The sequence below is a fragment of the Salminus brasiliensis genome, chromosome 5, assembly GCF_030463535.1.
Source record: "Salminus brasiliensis chromosome 5, fSalBra1.hap2, whole genome shotgun sequence".
Classification (NCBI taxonomy): Eukaryota; Metazoa; Chordata; class Actinopteri; order Characiformes; family Bryconidae; genus Salminus; species Salminus brasiliensis.
In genome coordinates, this window is record NC_132882.1 from 13455845 (window position 1) to 13474630 (window position 18786).

Below are 18786 nucleotides of genomic sequence, written 5' to 3' on the forward strand. Positions count from 1 at the left end.
TATGTTTGGCTGGCCGGGAGAGTATTAAGTCATTCCACATAGTAAACATCTGTATCAGACTCGCTGTCCTGAGGCCCGCTGCCTGTGTCGACAGAGCAGACATAGCAATTGCCCAGATCCCTCCAGCACTGCGGGCAGTAGAGCGCAGTGCAGTGTGGAGCAGGACACTGTACGACCTGGCTCTGCCTCACACACTCCTCGCACACCCAGCACCAGCGCAGCCTACAGCCAAACCATGCTAGAGGAGACAGCAGCATAGACACCAACTGAAAGAGAGACGGAGGAAGGTTCACAGGGGGATGTGTTGGTTGGTGACTATCAGAAATCAAGAAGTTCCACCCAAATTACAAAGTGAACTAAAGCTTCTTTCAGTCCATTACCCTCTCAGACTCTTCCAGAACGTACTAGGATCATGGTCATTGATCTGTATGCTCAACTAGCTCTGAACTGTCTCTACAAATCATAAAAATTCATTACAGAGTTAATAATGCATAGGAATAAAGTTTTTACTGCTATTGAAGAGTAAGTCTTACTGAAACTGAAATTTTAACCCAAGAGCTGCTGTCAAAACTGTGGATCACATGAGTGTCTGCCCATTAAAGAGGGAATACTCTATATGGACAAAAGTATTGGGACACCTGCTCATTTATTGTTTTTTGGGTATTAAAAAACAAGTTTATCCTGGAGTAACTGTCTCTACTGTCCAGGGAAGGCTTTCTCCTACATTTTAGAGCATTGCTTTGAGGATTTGATTGCATTCAGCAATCAGAATTTCAGGATTGAATGAAGCACCATCATTCCAGAGAACACAGTTCCACTGCTCCACAGCTCAAAACTCAGAGCCTTTATACCTCTCTATCTGACGTCTGGCATTAGGCATGGTGCCAACAGGTTCATGTTTAACTGTGTGTGTGCATTCGCACATCCATGTCAGAAATGGGTGCGTCTTGATCGAGAAGCTGAATGCATTCATTAGAAGGGGTGTCCACAAACATTTGGACACACAGTGTGTTCCCATTTCAAGTGGATGAAGTGTAGAGAGTGTAGGACCTGGGGTATAACTGCATACACACCTGGTTTGGTGGCAGGCGGCGCCTTCTCAGCCGTTTGCGCTGTCTGGTGATGTACGAAATGCGTCTCTGGATCTGTAGGTTGTACAGGAAAAGAATCCTTCTTTTCTCCCTCTGTCCAGAACAAAAATACATCCAATCAGATCAAGATCAAATAAATGATCCAATCAGATCCTTGTGCTGGCTTATTGTACTATCAAAGGCTGATTATAATATTCTATGCATTAGAAAAAATACAGTGCATTACACTGCATTGTTCAATATGAGCCTCTCTATTCAATACACATGGGTATTGATCAATTCAGTGAAGAGACTGGAGAGGATTAAGTACTTATATTAATATTGATTATAATGCAGTATAATAACAAAGACACAAGCCCACAATGCTTTCCTTATCTGTAAAGAAAAGGACACTTCTCTGTATATTGTATACTGGCTCAGGACTAACATTAGCGAGCATATTACCATACAAATATTATACTTTTATAATCGAAAGACCTAATAAAGAAAACTTTTATATTTTATAAGGGAGATTTTCAGCATGTTTTGCTGTATTAGAAAATGCATTGTACCGAGACACCACTGTATCTTTTTTTGCAACCTTACATCATTACAGCAAAATATGTATTTAAATGTTTTGCAAGGTATGTAAAAATAAAGTAATTACATTAACTTGTAGTTTTGTGGAAGTTGTGGAAATGTATTAAATGTATGTGTAGTAATGTATTCAATATACTAGTTGTTTTGGTTTTATTGTTATTGGCATATCTAGATTATATCCAGATTGATTTTGATAGTCTGGACAGTATATATACTGTCCCCTGAAATATATTTTTTGGCAAATCGCCTCTAAACCGCATCTGTAGGTGGTTTTAAAAGTGATTACAATCAGTCTCAGTCTGGACGCTCTGGCCACTCAAATTGGGTTTCTAAGTGTCTTTTGTGTCACTCAAAACGCAAAAGAGACGTAATAGATGAGAGGGCCGGCCACTAGTTGAAATGTGAATAGGACATAACCTGGCTCTGTTTCTCGAAACCCTTAACATGGCATTTGTTTACAGATAAAGTTCCACCTTTGAACAAAAAAAAAGCCAATCAGCTTTCTAGTCACACCACGAATGGAGGAGGGTTGAAGTGCTAATGGGGTTGTTGTGCTAGTAGGGGTGAAGTGCTAGTGGGGAAAAGCCTCCCTTGACCAGTAGCCAGAACAAGCCTAAAAATCAAGTTTTTTGTGCATTATTGAGCAAAACCCTATAAAGTTTTCATGAGTTATTGTCAGATTCTATCCCTGAATTAAAACATGTCACTAAAACAGTAATTGGACCTTCAGTTGAAGTATTCTGGTCTCTCCCCTATTCATAGAAATAGGAGCATGCTCTTGTGTGACTGTAAAGAACTGTCTGGGCAGCTTTACAAAGTCAGCCACCAAGTGAAGAGACTTGCCTATTACAACTTTCATCAAAGTGCCTGCATTCGTTACCACAGCAACCCATTCAGATAAGTGTGTGATGTCCAGACAAGCTAATCCGATCTGATCGCTTGCAAATAACAGTGTGGTTGGTCATTTCACCAGATCGAATTTAAGAAGCAATTTTGCGATCTGCCTGCAGTCTGAACATAGCCTTAAGGGGTGTCCCTGCTTTTACACACCCACTACAGCCTTGAAAGGACTTGTTAAGTAACTAATCAGTTGAATCAGGTGAGTTGGGAGAAGGGAAAGTAATAAATGTACAGGCCAGGGTGCCTTCAGGGCCAGGGCTGAGAAACATCGCATTATCTTATTGCATGCATTGCAGAATGCAGTTCTATTGCTGTATGCTGGTGCCATAGGGCAAGAATTAAGTTTAGAAAAGAGTGTGACTGTGTTCCAACTGGTTTTTAAACAATCTTATATGAAAATGAAATTTGATTGAATTATACAAACTTTCAGAGAGCTCCAGGTAACTTCCGTACCAGAAAAGTTCAGATAAACCAGGAAACAAATGTATTATACATAACAGCTTCACTTCTATATTAGAATTGACCAAAAAAAAAAATAGGCAAGGAATTGAAAGCAATTGATATCATATGGCAACACTACTCTTTAAAGGGTTAATGGCAGTTTGACTGGAGCTTTCTGGGAACTGTACAGCTAAACAAGAGTAGAGTCTAGAAGAGGGTTGTAGTGCTAGTGGGGATGAAGTGCTAGTAGGGCACAGCTGTACAATTTTGGGAACTGTACTGCTAAACAACAGTGTTTAGTGTGTGTATAGTGTGTATGTTGGACAGTATAGAGTATTGCTGAATGCAGTGATCTCTGTATGTATGAATATGAAGTGTGTAATAATAGCCTTACTGATGCAGCTGTTTCAAGCCTGAAGGAGCCTCTAATCGTCATGGCCGCACGGGCCCTCAGAATACTGTGTCTAATGCTATTACTGTAAACCCTCTCAGCTTGTTACTACCACACACACACACACACACACACACACGCACCCACATACACACAGGATCTCTCTCCTCACACTTCGTTTTCTGTTAATCCCACTGAACTCAGTGAAACCAACTGCAGCACACTTCCAGGTTTCAAAGTGCTGGAAATGATGCTAACCGCCAAGTCCTGTTCAAATTATGTAAGAGTAAGCGTTTTACATCATTCTGCAAGTGTGCCGAGACTGCTGACATATCAGATCACAACAGTACCGTCATTTTAATGCTCTTATTCTTTAATTGGGAGAAAATAAGCTGTTTGTTGAGAGGCAAAATTGTTATTCTGGTTGTAAATAAAAGCATGCAGATACATCACATAGGCCTCAACAACCATTCAGGGCGCGCAACACTGAGCAGCGTCTGACCCTGCATATCGCAGAAAGCAATCTATGAGAACTGAATGGAACCACCGGGTTTGTTTGCCCGTTCAGAAATGACAGTAAATAATAACTATGTGAGGGAAAGTAATTTTGTGCAACATTGTACGCTGTTTGTTTTGATTTGGCTGGATATGAGGGACCTTTAATGTTTGTTCAAGCCTTCCTGTGCCAAGAGCGCAACAGCAAAACAACCAACAGGCTGCGCAATAATAAATATTCTCCTGCTGGAAATCCTGATTTACACTCGCACTGACTGGGACAGAGGCCAGCAGCTGAAAACACACAGTATGCTGAAGAAATGTACCTGACTTTACAAAAGTGCAGTAACTCCAAAGCCCCTCGTTTAGCCTATGTTCAGTGTACGATATACTGTAAGCTGCTTGCTACTAATTAGCTGTTCATGTTTCATGCTTTTGAATGGACTAGTTTTTTTAGTGTAACAGATCTTTCAGATTTCTGCAGCCGTATTTCACAATTCCTATAAGCCTCCTCATGTGATTAAAACTAAAGTTAACACCGTACAAAGCCTTCAGGCAATGTGTAATGAAAAAACAATGTGTACTGCTCTGTTTATTAATACTGTGAAGCCAAATGATTTTTTTGTTGTTGTTGTTTTGTTTTTGTTTTTTTTCTCATCAAAAATATCCTGAACAAAATAAGCCTTTAGTGGCCCTGAGTGGTCCAGCAGAATTGTCACTATGTCACTGTCACTATGACCAGAGGATCGCTAGAGTTCAAATTCCAGTTATGCTGCTAGCCATCAGCAGCCGGGGCCCCAGAGAGCACAACTGGCCTTGCTCTCTCCAGCGTGGGTAGATGGCACTTTCTCCCCACATCACTCCAGTGTGATGCTGGCCGGCACTGGCGTCTGCTGACCGCTGCATCAGAGACAGGTACACAGCGCTTTCCTTTGAGTGCGTTGCTTGCCCGGTGATGTTGCATCGGCAGCAGTTCCGAAGAAGAGGTGTGTGTTGGTCTTCACCTTCTCTTTGTCAGGATAATTGCATGTGATAGGGGGAGAATATGTATGGGTTGGGTAACTGGAGATCAAAATTGGGGTAGAAATGGGTAAAAATAAATAGAAATTGAAATAAATCTTAAAAAAGCACTTAAATTGTAATACCAGTTCCCATTTAAACAGACTGAAAATACAGAATTCAGGATATGAATGATGGCTGGATTTCAGTGATTCTAGACCAAATGTCCAGGTTCTTAATGTTCTATTAGAATGAACCTATTTAGATACAAAAACATATTTAGTTTAAATACCACAAAACCTGTCCTGATTGGCCAACTATTTGCATAGTACATACTTTTATTGCTTTCTATTAACAATCCAATTTAGATGTTCTTTTCAACATCTACAAAAAGACTAGATTTAATGTAATGAATGAAGTGACAACCACTCATCCTAGTGTTTGATGGCTTTCAAATTTTCTTTCAAATTTGTGCTCACATTCAGACAACTTGTGGACCAAAGGAAATTTGAAAATTCAGATATGCAAAAGGAGGTGGTCCCTGCACATCATCAACGTAAGCAAAAGAAAATGGGATTCCAGGTTATAAATGCAGTGGGTCCAGAGCCATTCCTCGAATTACTGGGCGAAAGGCAAGAAAACCCCCTGGGAAGGGCACCAGTTCATTAGAGGGTTCCACACACATTCATTCACTCACACACTTACAATTTATTCTCCTACAATGTGTTTTTGGGAGGTGGGAGGAAACTCACAGGGACAGGGAAAGAGCACACCAAAGTCCTCACAGATAGAGACTAGAGTGAAGATTGAACCCGCACCCCCAGGCCCTCAGAGCTGTGCAGCACACTCACTACTAGCAGCGCTACTGTTCCACCCCACCAAAAGAGATAATATGCAAAAGGGCAAAAATCCTGACAAAACAGTAAACTTTATAATACTAAATAATACTATTTAAAATATCGACCTCAAAGCACTCACTCATCAACAAATGGTCTCATAAGACCCCCCCCCCTCCTTCATTGTTCTACATTTGTATGTTGCATTATTGCCTGCAGGCACTATGTGCAGGCTGTACCTTTTGTATACAGAGGCCTTATTGAACTGACAAATCCAGTCAACATATTCCACACAGTCGGTATCAGTTCCTTTCCCATACATTTTAAATATGAACATTAATGGGTTAAATCTGAAGTTGCTGCTGAGCATTTACTGCATGTGAGAGGTGAGGTGATCATTGGGTTCTGTGTTTAGAGATTATTGCTTGGCATTAGTATGTAATACAGTGCTGGATTAAGCTGCATGGATCTCATGTTGCATCTGTGTGGTTATGTAATACTAAACGTGATCAGTGCTTAGTGGGGAGAGACTGCACATGCAGCAGTGAGTCATTCAAGCAGCTCTGCTGGGGGGACGGATAAGAGGTTCTTAATGAATGACCAGCACATGCAATGAGAAGTATCCCAGGGCCTAATCTTTCCATTTCCTACTACAACTATCTATTTACACAGATTACCAAATCCTCTCAAGAACTAAAACAAACACCTAGAACCACTCAGGAGTTAAAGGAAATGTGTAACTAGGCTCAACAGTCTTGTGACATGCCAGACACTAACGGGCAGTTATGATCATAGCTTAGTACTGTACTGGATATTTACTGTTTTCACAGATATGAATTATGTAGTGCTGCCATCATAGCCTAATAGAATCATGTGTTCAACTAAGGATGGTTTTCCTCTACCTCTACCCTTAACTTTCAGTAGGTGTGTGTGTTGCGTTACCTTTGGGAAGTAGAAGGCAGTGATGACTCTCCGCAAGCGGTTAGAGTAAACCTGCAGGCAGCACATGAGGCTCATCAGCAATAGTGGGAGGATACACCACAAGTAGTCCGCCTGGCTCAGAGCATGGGGCTGTGGGAGGCATTCTGCATAGTACACATACAGGCATAAGTGTCCAGTGGATTAAAAAAATATATAATCAAAGGAGATTTTCTCATTCTACAAAGGTGTTCTGTGCACAAGCACATATACACAAGAAATACAGGACAAGTTCACGTTAGGTCAAAATACACTTGCTTCTGGGTGGATCAGTCTGTTAAGAGTTTGTGCCAATTTTATTTAATAACGAAAAAATGAAATGTTGAGATAGTATTTACAGTTTTAATAAATAGATATTCCTCAAGTATTGATTTATTGATATTAGTGAACCTGGCGCTTTTACCGTCCCTCATTGGGTTAAGCTTTATAGCAGCTTTGCTGCTTTTGGAAAAATGTCAATTTAGACTGTTTTCTTCATATTTGCCGTTACATAAAACAAGATACTCACCCAACCTGTTATTGAAACATATAACATGTATTAAATTGGCCAATAAACATATTTAGTGAATATATTTATCCTGCAACATCTTGACAGCCATAGAAACTATGCTAGGGTTTTGTTTGTGGACTTTAGCTCAACTTTTAACACTGTTGTGCCGCAGCTTCTTCAGGCCAAACTCTCCCAGCTGTCAGTGCCAGACTCCATGTGTCGGTGGATTGTGGATTTTTTGACAGACAGGAGACAGCAGGTGCGGCTGGGGAAGCACACTTCAGATCTCTTCAGCCTCTACACTAATGTGTCTCCAAAGATCCAGCTGTAAAGATCCTGAAATTTGCAGATGGCTCCACTCTGGTGGCCTCATAGCCAACGGTGATGAGTCTGCCTACAGAAAGGAAATTGAGCAGCTGGTGTCCTGGTGCAGCAACACCACCTGCTGCTAAACACAGAAAAGACTGTAGAGATGGTGGTGGACTTCCAACGCAATCCACCCCCTTCCCTCCCTCCACATCAACAACACTGCAGTATCCATGGTGGAGTCACTCAAGTTCCTGGGCACCACCATCTCCAGAGACTTGAAATGGGAGAAAAACACCATCTCCATCATCAAGAAAGCTCAACAACGAATGTTCTTCTTGAGACAGCTCAAGAAATTCCTGGACACCTCCTCTTCCAGACACTCCCCTCTGGTAGAAGACTGCGGTCTATCAAAACCAGCACAACATGTCATGCTAACAGCTTTTTCCCAGAGCTGTAGCGCTTCTCAACCACAGTGGACACCTCCCACTGTAAACCTCAAAACATACAACTGAACTGTACCAAACTGGACTGAACAGCTATTTGCACTCTGCTATTTGCACTATGACTATTTGCACACCTGTACAGATGTTCTCTCTCTTTCTGTAAATATTTAGGTCATCTGTAACTTTCTATATATAATATTTTTCAACTAAATCTGTTTTACATCTCTCAGCTTCTTCAGCTCTTGTTACCCTTTAGTACTTTTTACTTTACTTTTTTAATTTATCCCCTACCCTATTTATTGTTTAGTGTAATTTCCTTTAGTTTAATACTGTAAATAATCTGTGTTCTGTGTTTTTGTTACTTGTCATACGTGTTGCTCTCACCAAGACAAATTCCTTGTATGTGTAACATACTTGGTGAAATAAAGAGATTCTGATTCTGATTTTTAAATACATTAGTTTTAGTTCTTGGTTTAAAAAACATGATCCAGCTTCATTTCATTTCATTATAGTATACCTGTAACTGTGAAACTTTGCCATGTTTTAGGTGTATTTGCTAATGCTTAACTTTAAGATATGCTGCATATCCGTGTTTAATATTTTCCCATTTAACCTGAAAGGTTGAGCAACCCACATATTTTTAAATGTTTGTGTAATGGGGAGAAATGTGCCCTTTTTAAACAAAGTAACACTTTGGTTAAACAGTAAAAGCTTTACCTCAAATGATGGTTACCTGCAGGGGAGAATAATGATCTTGATGCCTCAAACATGAGATTAAACATAAACCTTTGCATGAATTAATAAACCAAATAATATAGAAAAAAACACAGGTAAACTTAAGGAATAAAGCGAAATGAGAACAAGGAAGAAGGCTGCAATTTGTCAATAAACAAAATTACAGTTAGACCTTTATCCAGGTCTCAGGTGAATACAGCAAGCAAACTCTGAATAAACTCTTAAGAGCCAGTCCAAAGAGCCGGTAAGGTCCAATGGCTGACTAAACAAACTGCCACTACTAAGCCCAATTATCCATGATCTTTGAGGGGATGTATCACCCATGTTCTACTAAAACTCATTACATTCAAACTAGAGGTTAAAAACAGCTAACCAAGTTCATGTACCTAAAGGAGGCCTAAAGGAGTAAAGTCATCACCAAACAGCCAACACTGAAAGCAATGCAAAACTGCAGTTAGATTAGATAAACTAGTGAGAGATTTGCTGATTGTTTTTTGATGATTCATTGATTGATTTATGTTTACTAATTGTTTTAAGATGTTTACGTAGTTAAACATTCAAATGAGTTGAATGTGGTAAATCAGGCCATGGGTCTTCTTTCTCTCTCTCTGTAAAAAGGAACCATCCGGTGTGAATTCACATTAAGTGTGATAAGAAGGAGGCATACAGAGTCTTGGATTTGACTGTGTGTGGGTTTTTTTCCATGACACCAGTAAGCTAAAATCAAATAAAAACCTTCCTTTACCTCAACTTTGGAACTCTTAACCAAAAGGGGAAATGCCAAGAGGACTCAAACTGTAGTCCTAGCAGTGGTAAAACAAAAACGCCACAGCTAATTTACCACCTGCAGCTGAGAGAGGAATTATTCTACCCCTACTATTCCACCTACTGCAAACATAATGCATAGCCAGACACCAGCTTCTGGCAGCGTTCCTAAGGAATCTTAGCCCATTCCATGGAGCCTCCAGTTCACTAATATTCATGGGTTTGCGTGCTGCAATCACCTTCTTCAAAACCTGTCAAGGATTTTCAATTGGGTTTGAGTCAGGCGACTGTAATGACCTTTCCAGGATCTTCCAAGGGTTCTTCAGAAAACAAGCATCAGCAGACTTCAAGTTATGCTTGGGATAACTATCCTGTTGGAAGGTACAATGACACCCAAGCTTCAGAAGGCATGACAATTGCCTGGTACCTCTGCATACTGCAGGTTCCCAGTGCCAGAGGAAGCAAAGCAGCCCCAGTATTATATATATTATACAATATTATATATACTATCACAGGCCACCACCATGCTTCACTGTAGGCAAGGTGTTCTTTTCAGGGTATGCTTCATTATTCCTACTCCAGACATACTGTTGATCCATAGGCCCCAAAAAGTTCCAGTTTTGTTACACAGACATTTTGGGATTCTGTTCTGTGGAGTGATCTCAGAATTCTTCACAGAGCCACCTTTTACAGAATGCTACATTCTTGAAATATTTGACCAACCGAATCTCCCTTAGTAAATCCACGGGAATATTAATTACTGCCATCTAAAATGAACTGATGTGGTATCAGGAGATAATCACAATGAGAATATGGGAGATCTGCCATGGCCTTTGCACTGCTTAAAAATAGCCTTGTCGGCAGCCACTGTGTAGCTATGTGCTTCTGGGCCTACCGACATCAGACCTGGTTGGACAGAGGCCAGACTGAGCTCTCCTCAGGTTTAACTGCCCCATCCAGCAACCTTGATCAGCTTAAGCGCACAGCCAGACCAAACACGTCATCACAGAGACAGCTCCTGTGGCAAGAACCTACATAGGCTATTTTTTGTCTTGTCATGACTCTCATGCTATTACAGATCACTGGTCTAAACAGATCCTTTATACAGACTCTCAAACATTTTGACTGATAATGTAAAAAAAAAAATTCTCTGTTTAAGAGGATCTCCTGTGCTTGATCGAATATCTTATATTGTATCAGCGAGTGTTAAATAGTCTTACTATTGGCCACATTGTGAATGGACTGTAACCAGATTACATTCTACCTTTGACCTCTAACAGAGCAAGCCAAACTGCTCATTAACTAAATCCAGCTCAGCAGAGGTCATTTTGAGAGAGCTAAAGACTGTGTGTCAGGGCTGTGACTATTATTGTGGCGAGTTCCTGAATGCTCCTAGAATCTAGGATTTGTTAGCCGGATTCTCTGGGCCTTGGTTTCTGGTTTGGTCAGGCAATGCCAGTGAGTCAGCAGGTAGGTCACCTACGTTGGTTACTAGACTGCATGTCCAACTTGGAGGAAGTGTTGAAGGCACCAATAGTTTTCCGCAGAAGCTTAGCTAGCATGGACTCTCCATCAATGTCAATGTGTACATCGTGACTACCTACAAAAATATAAAGAATATTAAGAATTTTGCGTTAGACTTTCAGCTGCCTTTTATATTCTGTATAGTTTCATGATGACTCTTATGACATTACTGAAAGTTACTTCTTTATAAATCGGAGGTATGGCTGAGCAATATTTTACAAATATTGCTATATTTTAAACTATTTTAAGATAAGATAAGATAAGATAAGATGAGATAATCCTTTATTAGTCCCACATTGGGGAAATTCACAGTGCCACAGCAGCAAAGGGATAGCAAGACACTCAGATGCAAAACGTGTCTTTTATAGAAGATATGAAGAAAATGACCATGTTTGTAATATTGCACCTGCTACACAGGTAACCATCTAAGTGCAGTTTAATTCCAAAAAGAACATGTATGGAGAAATGGTTTGATTTCCAGAAGGATGATACTCCACAGAGCAAATTATACAGTAGAAACATCGCAGTTAAAGTAGCAACATGGTATCACCATCTCAAGCAACATTATATATATATAACATAGTATATATACATAACATAGTATATATATATACACTGCTGCATTGTTGTATATTTAACATGCTGTGTGTTTTGTACAATAAATAAATACTTTAACATTATACTTTATTAAGATTATCATTGTATTTTGTCATTTTTCAAGTATATCAATACATGAGTTTTTTGTCATATTGCTCAGCCCTAGCTGGAGACACAATGTTGTTTCACAATAGCAATGACATGTGCCACCCATGATGGCAATAATGCAATCATTTGAATATAAGGGATATTCTGCATTTCTAGATTTCATATGATTTACTCACTTGTAAGGGAGAACTCTGTAAAGGTATGCCTACGGATGATGTCGAAGAAGCGGTAAAGAACGCCATCAGTGGCCAGCAGAACAAACACGAATAGAGTCAGAGAAACGACCTGCACCAGGCCTGCAATCTGTACAAGACAAAGTGTAATACATCTTTAGTTCATCATACCCTCTTACATCACAGTGGATGCAAAGCTAAAGCTTTTGCTTTAAAAGTCAAAAAGGATAGTGCTCATTTAACATGCCACAATGCTAAAGACTGTACCACCAGTTGGAGCTCGCTGGGATGGATCTTCAAGCTCCAGGGGTCTATGAAATGTCTCTTTTCTGCTTTCTTCAAAGGCAATATATTCCTCTTACCCTGAAACATTCAGACACTCACAAAATAAAGAACAGTTCTTTATTTTGAAGAGCATAGAAGGACCATTTTAGCTTCATTAAGAACCATTTCTTTTAACCAATTTAAAGGTTCTTTACTCTCACAGCTTTTTCACAACAATGGCTCTTAATGGAATGGTTATTTTTGGCATTGTTTAAAACTCTTTATTTTAAGGGGAAGCAAGCTTTGAGACCAAGACAAAGAGTATTGATGTTATGGAGAAACGTCTTGAGTCTTACCGCTGTCTTTCTCCGCTGATCAATCTGTTTGAAGTAGGTTGTAATGTAGACATTGTCAAAGCGAACATCTCGTGTGTACTGTTGTCCATATCCAAAAGCCCTTTAGAAATAAATAGAGGCGAGGAAACTAGCATGTTTATGACCATTATGAGTGGCAGTAAATACAAACTACAGTCCTCAAAAATATTAAAAAACTTCATAGCAGCTATAAACTTTTTTTTTTTATTAACCGCTACTGCATCAAATAAAAAGTAATCAGTTGGAGGCAGATTAAATATATGTGAGAACTTACGAGATGAAAACAGTGATGAATGTAAAGGAGAGGACAATCTGCACAATCTTTGATATCCGCTTCACTGTATCTCTCTTCTCCTGAAATGACCTGGTCAGTTCCTTACGAAATTCATCCTGAAGAGCTGTGACATTCATGGGCTGCTGATCCAGTTTCTGCAAATGTCACATAACAGACTGTATGCTTACTCTGATAGCCCAGTACAGGCATGTGAAAAGGACAGTTTGGGTAATATCAATATAATGCAGATACAATCAATAAATATTGGCTTTATTATAATATAACAACTGATAAAGTTGATCAGTTCTAGTACATGAACATGGTGCAATAGATTCTCAATGTATTTTGGAATTAAAAAACTATACCTGAAGGTCAACATTGGTGGTGAACTGTTCCCCAAGTTTATTAATGGAGGAGCTGAGCTTGTCAAAGGTCTGGCCAAAGTTTCCCTCTACTGGAATCTCTTCCTTGCACCACGGAGTCATTACTGAGACGAATGTAGCATCACATTAGCACCATCCAGTAATATCATCATGGTAAACTACAGTAATAACAGTGATTCCTCTGCTACAAACAACAGCACTGACCAGTACAGTCCAGCTGGACACCAGCAGAACCAGTGTTGTGTTTTGAACTTTGGTACAGTTATGTGGTCGCCAGTGCACAAACTGATTACCAGCAAAACCAGCTGATGTACTAATCACCAGCTAAGCCAGCATGTGTTGTGTTGTGTTTTGAGCGCTGGTATGCTGGCAATGGAAGAAAACAGGCTGATCACCTGTAAAACCATCATATGGTGTGTTTTGAATGCTGGTATGCTGGTCAACCAGCATGACAAGGCTAGGTGAACAGCAGCGGTCCAGCACCACCTGCTTATTCTCACCAGTTTGGGGAAACTGGCTGCCCCGATTAAATGTTACGAAATCAGGCAACTTCACTGCTTTAACTGCTTTAAAAATCACAAGTTCTTACCTCTCATGATATTACACAGGAATTCAAACTTCATCGGCACACAGAGGAAATGGTTGATGACAGGAGATTCAACTGTGTCCATGCACTCCTGCCACTTAGCACTGAACCACTCCTGACAGCGAACAATGCCTTGCTTCACCACATCTATACATGACAGTCTATCATTACAACAGGCCCCGGTGAACATGCAAATTCACCTCATAAAACTACACTACATGCCAAATATTTGTGGACACCCCTTCAATGAATGTATTCAGCTACTTGAAGTTACACCTATTGCTAACACAGATGTGCAAATGCATAACACAGCTTATCTAGTCCCTGTAGAGAAGTATTGCCAATCTATCTAGAGTATCTCTGGAGCAGATAAACATGAACCTATTGACACCATGCCTAATGTCAGGTGTGGACTAGAGGGGTATAAGGTCCTTCAGCATTGAGCTGTGAAGCAGTGGAACTGTGTTCTCTGGAATGATGGTGCTCAATACTTTTGGAATGAGTTGGGGAGTTGGGGGTGAGGTGGGGTGGTGATCATCCAACATCATGACTGCTCGTGTCACTGAATGCAATCAAATCTTCACAGTAATGAAGGATTGAGCAGGTGTCCCAATACGTTTGTCCACATAGTGTATACTGAAGAGCCATCTTAATGAACATCATCACATGATGGCTGTTATACTCTTAAACTATGTACATGGTTCAAGAAAAACACTCAACAACTTCTATGTTACATTGAAGGTTTTTCGCACAACTTGTTTTTTCAAAGAATGCTTCTTCAATAACGCTATTGGCTCTTTTATTGTTTAGGGTGTAGTACAAAAACCTTCAGACTACATGTAACAGAGTGACAAAGCAGAACAATAACATCTGCATATGTTCTGTAAGAGTGTGGCACTCACAGTCACAGCGCATCATGGTCTTTGCAACGTACTGCTCTTGTGTACTATTGCCTGCAGCTGTGGCATTCTGACCAAGGGAGTCGTAGCCATACTGGCCCATCACCTCATCCCTGATGCTCTGAAACTGCCTGCTCACGTTCTGGGCCTCTTCCTGGAATTTCACACTGTCATCCTAAAAGACACCACAGAAGTAGGAATTGCACATTAGTCACAGCAAATAAGATGCTCAGTTTTATGCACTGGTTATTTCATGCATTTTGCTGTAGCATTCCTCCTAATTCAACTGTTATAATTTGTTGATTGATTGTGAAGCTTAACTGTATCATTATTTTCAAGTTATAGAAGCAGTAAATACACTATAAGGACAAAAGTATTGGGACACACCTCATAATAATCAAATTTAGGCGTTTCATTCAGTCCCATGGCCACATGAGTATAAAATCAAGCACCTAGCCAGCATGGCTTGAATAACTGCAGAGCTCCAGACCTGCAGTTAGAGCTGCAAAGAGGGACCAACTCCATATTAATGCCTATGGATTTAGAATAGGATGTCATAAGAGCTCCTGCAAGTGTAATGTGTAGGTGTCTCAATACTTTTGTCAATATAGTGTAACTCCTAGCCCCAAATGAAATGAGTCTAGATTTTTGTGATGTGGTTGTGGTACAGAAATATGCCATTGAACTCTTAATTTTACTAACATGGCCCTTCATCTTTTTTTTAAAGAGAATGCATGGTCTCATTCACTCATGAATCACATACACCGTTAAGTCCTCATTAGTTAGACTCTTGTGGGAACCGTTTAGTGAGGTTTCAGCTGCATGTATTGACAATGACACTGTTGCACTTTTGAACTCACCACTATTTCCTGCAGAACTTGAACAAAGGGCTCAGTCACTGCCCTCCACATGATCTTACTGTGCCTGATTTGCAGGTCTATGTTACACCCCATGGAAAAGGCCACATCCTGGACGTTGTGTTGGATATTTGATAATGGACCTGAGGGAAACAAACAAGACTAACATGTAAACGTCATGACCTCCATGCCTATCAATCAGTTAATAAAACCCTAAAGACTAATAACAAACAAATACGAAATGCAGTATATGTGTAGTTGTATGTATGTGAAAGTGAAGAACTGAGGTTTGGACCAGCATATGGGCCCTTTGGGTTTCACTAGTTCTGTAAGTTATTTGGAGAAGAACTGGTTAAAGAAGAGGTCTGAACTCTGTCCCATTTCTCTACCCTTGGATTACAGCAATCAGTTGAAAGTTAATTACTCAGCTCAGATGTATGCTCTTATGTATGATCAGCCACTCAACTTTAAACCCAGTCTTAACTACTGCAAGAAAAATACCATAAGTGGCGCCACAAGTTACACAATGACCTCTGAATTCAACAATATTGCGTACTACTGTGGGATTAAGTGCAGTGAGTTTGATTCATTAAAGTATAAAGTGTGTTTCACAATGGTAAATCCAGCCTCTTCACATCCTCTGCAGGTGATTATAAAAATGAATCATTTATATGAGCAAAATGTGTTTGTTTTTTTTACCTTGAAAGAGAGCATGCAGTACAAAAACCATCACATACGCCCGTCCACGGGAGCCGAGCATGTTTGGGAACATCAAGAGAACTGTGCAGCGGAAATATGAAGAAAACATTCCTCCTAGGACACACACTGCTGTAAAAGCACAGACCAGGAATGCATTACTCCTGAGCAAACCACCACAAGTGTAATACTGTATTCTCTTGATTTACTGCAAACAAAAGGAAGAGGAGAGACATACCAACAAACACAAATCCAGCAATGACTTTGTGGAAGGTGGTCATTGATATGTTGTGCATGAGTCCAATGAACAAAGCTATTATAAGAATGAAGAAAAAACAGTGTAAGCTTACCTAAAGCTCATGATAAAACTTCTAAAATTTCTTAAGATTCAACAGATAAAAAGGTTACAGAAATGCAAATACAACACCGGCTCTTACCAGACCCACTGATTGCTCCAAAAACAGCCCCCATCAACAGTCTGGCCACAGGAAACTCAGATGGTGGGCCGAACAGGAACCTATGAGCTACACGGGGCAGGATGAGCTCACTGATCCTCTCCAAAGCTGGTATAGATAGACCACAAAAATAACATGACTTCTAATGATTTTGCTAATCATTTCGGTAGTGATCTGAATTATCTCAAAAGTTGAACTGATTAATCAATGAGTCAGCAATTTGAATGATAATCAGGGTATCCCTGTATTATTGTAAAGCCATGCTCATCAGCATTCTCCATCTGAACATTTTCTAAAAGGACTTTCCTGTTCATCCTTAAACATTAGAAAATCCAAAGTGCCTTGATCTTACAAATATTTGTAGTTCAAAATTAAAGGCAAAGCTATTACACACTGAATGTAAAGTAAAAGGTTCTGTTTAGCTCACTAGCTAATGTTAAATCAAGGCTAAACAGCATGGCAGTGAGCTGAAGGCTAACTTTTGAATGGTCAGTGGTAAACTGGTCAAATTTCAAGTTTATCTAGCTAGCTATTTAAGAGGGATGTCGCAATCCGATCCATGCATATTTTAAATGATAGGGTATCGACTATTTTAATCCAAATGCAGTTTCGAATTTTTGTTTTAATCACAGTGTTCAGAGTGCCATGTGGTGCACTCAGCGCACCATTAGTGGACATTATGGCCCAGCCGGCATCAGCAAGGACGTTCTCAGAAGGTATCTAAATAAAAGAGTTAGCTAGCTAAGAGTCTGCAGTGTGGAGCTATTTTACAGTAAGACATGAAAACCTGACATAATATCTAAAACTTTATAAAACTATAAATGTTTTTGAACCAGCACTGAAGAGCGCTTTCAGAACTAAGTGGAGGCTAACGCTAAAGCTAATACACACAATACTACACAAATTAGCTACACTCATTAACCTGCCATAAACTGGTTATTTCACATCAGTGGTTGACAAACAACAACAGCAATCAGTCCAAAATGTGTACCACTATATATATACACACACACAAAGTGATTTAACTGCAGTGTTTAAAGGAGCTGGGAGCTGAATGGTCAGAGAGGAGAGTCAGCCAGGATTATAAGATGCTATTAAACACTATAAATATGAACACATCTTATCTAAACTGTGTGACTGTTTTATTTACCTTTCTACGAACACAAAATTCATTTTTGATTGGCTGATCCTCAGCAAGAGACTCAGTTCTGACTGGGGGGGGGGGATCAAAATAATTTGATTGAGACATCTCTACTATTTCATACACTAGCTAGCTATTTTACAGATGCTGTCACAAAACATTTTACAGAGACAATCAATGTGGGGCAGTGGTGGCTCAGCGGTTAGATAAGCGCTGGGCTATCGATAACAGGGTTGTGGGTTCGATACCCGGGCTCGGCAAGCTGCCACTGTTGAGCACTGCCCTTGAGCAAGGCCCTTTACCCTCTCTGCTCCCCGGGCGCTGGAGTTGGCTGCCCACCGCTCTGAGTGTGTGTGTACTCACTGCCCCTAGTTCACTAGTGTGTGTGTTCACTACCACAGATGGGTCAAATGCGGAGGACACATTTCACTGTGCAGTGTACACTTTACCAATGGCGACAGTGTCAAGGAAAAATGAAGAATAAAGAAACCATGGGAAGAACCAAGACTCAAAAGTGCAACCCATTCTACTCTGGTCAACACAGCCTGAAAGGATGAGTAACAAGTACAGTATCTGAAAATGAATAAAGAATTAGAAAGGAGTCTAAAACCAAAAGTGCACCAAAGTGAGTCATCAGTCAGATGTTACCACTGAATACCAGACTTGGCGCTGTGTGATTATGTGGCTATGTGATCAGGATGAAATCTGTGGAATGAAATCTCTTATCATCTGAAAGAGAACTAATCTTTTTTTAACAGAAACAATGGAGACACAACTATTCAAAAGGGTAACATACTTGAATGGGGTGGCTTCCTTCGACATGTCCTCCACTCATCCATCTCTGTTGAGTTACACATTTGAATGTTGACTACATTCAAATGTCATCAGTTTTAACTGTTTAAGCCAATATTAATATTCTAACAGAATGTTCTCTGTGCTTCTAATTTTGAAAACAAACAAACAAACAAACAACACTAAAAGCCTAAAAGAGAAACTATGGGAT

General features: G+C 40.0%; 1 protein-coding gene across 1 annotated transcript; it reads right to left on the reverse strand.

Moving 5' to 3' along the window:
* Window positions 1-29: 29 nt before the first annotated feature.
* Window positions 30-18622, reverse strand: dcst1 (DC-STAMP domain containing 1). The gene is made up of 16 exons (XM_072679154.1): window positions 18580-18622; window positions 16625-16750; window positions 16426-16500; window positions 16191-16319; window positions 15495-15634; window positions 14638-14809; window positions 13739-13882; window positions 13132-13253; window positions 12767-12921; window positions 12475-12574; window positions 12122-12217; window positions 11858-11984; window positions 10936-11052; window positions 6675-6817; window positions 1074-1184; window positions 30-266 (listed from the first exon to the last, which is right to left on the reverse strand). The coding sequence occupies exons 1-16, from the start codon at window positions 18620-18622 to the stop codon at window positions 30-32; spliced, it is 2037 nt and encodes a 678-aa protein (XP_072535255.1).
* Window positions 18623-18786: the final 164 nt, after the last annotated feature.

Excerpts from the sequence above, each read along its gene's own strand:
- dcst1 (XM_072679154.1), bottom strand. The coding sequence starts at position 18,622 with ATGGATGAGTGGAGGACATGTCGAAGGAAGCCACCCCATTCAA. Across the intron at positions 12,575-12,766 it reads TTCATCACTGTTTTCATCTC|GGCTTTTGGATATGGACAAC; the intron begins GTAAGTTCTCAC and ends TTATTTCTAAAG. Across the intron at positions 6,818-10,935 it reads CATGCAGTCTAGTAACCAAC|AATGCCTCCCACAGCCCCAT; the intron begins GTAGGTGACCTA and ends TGTACTATGCAG.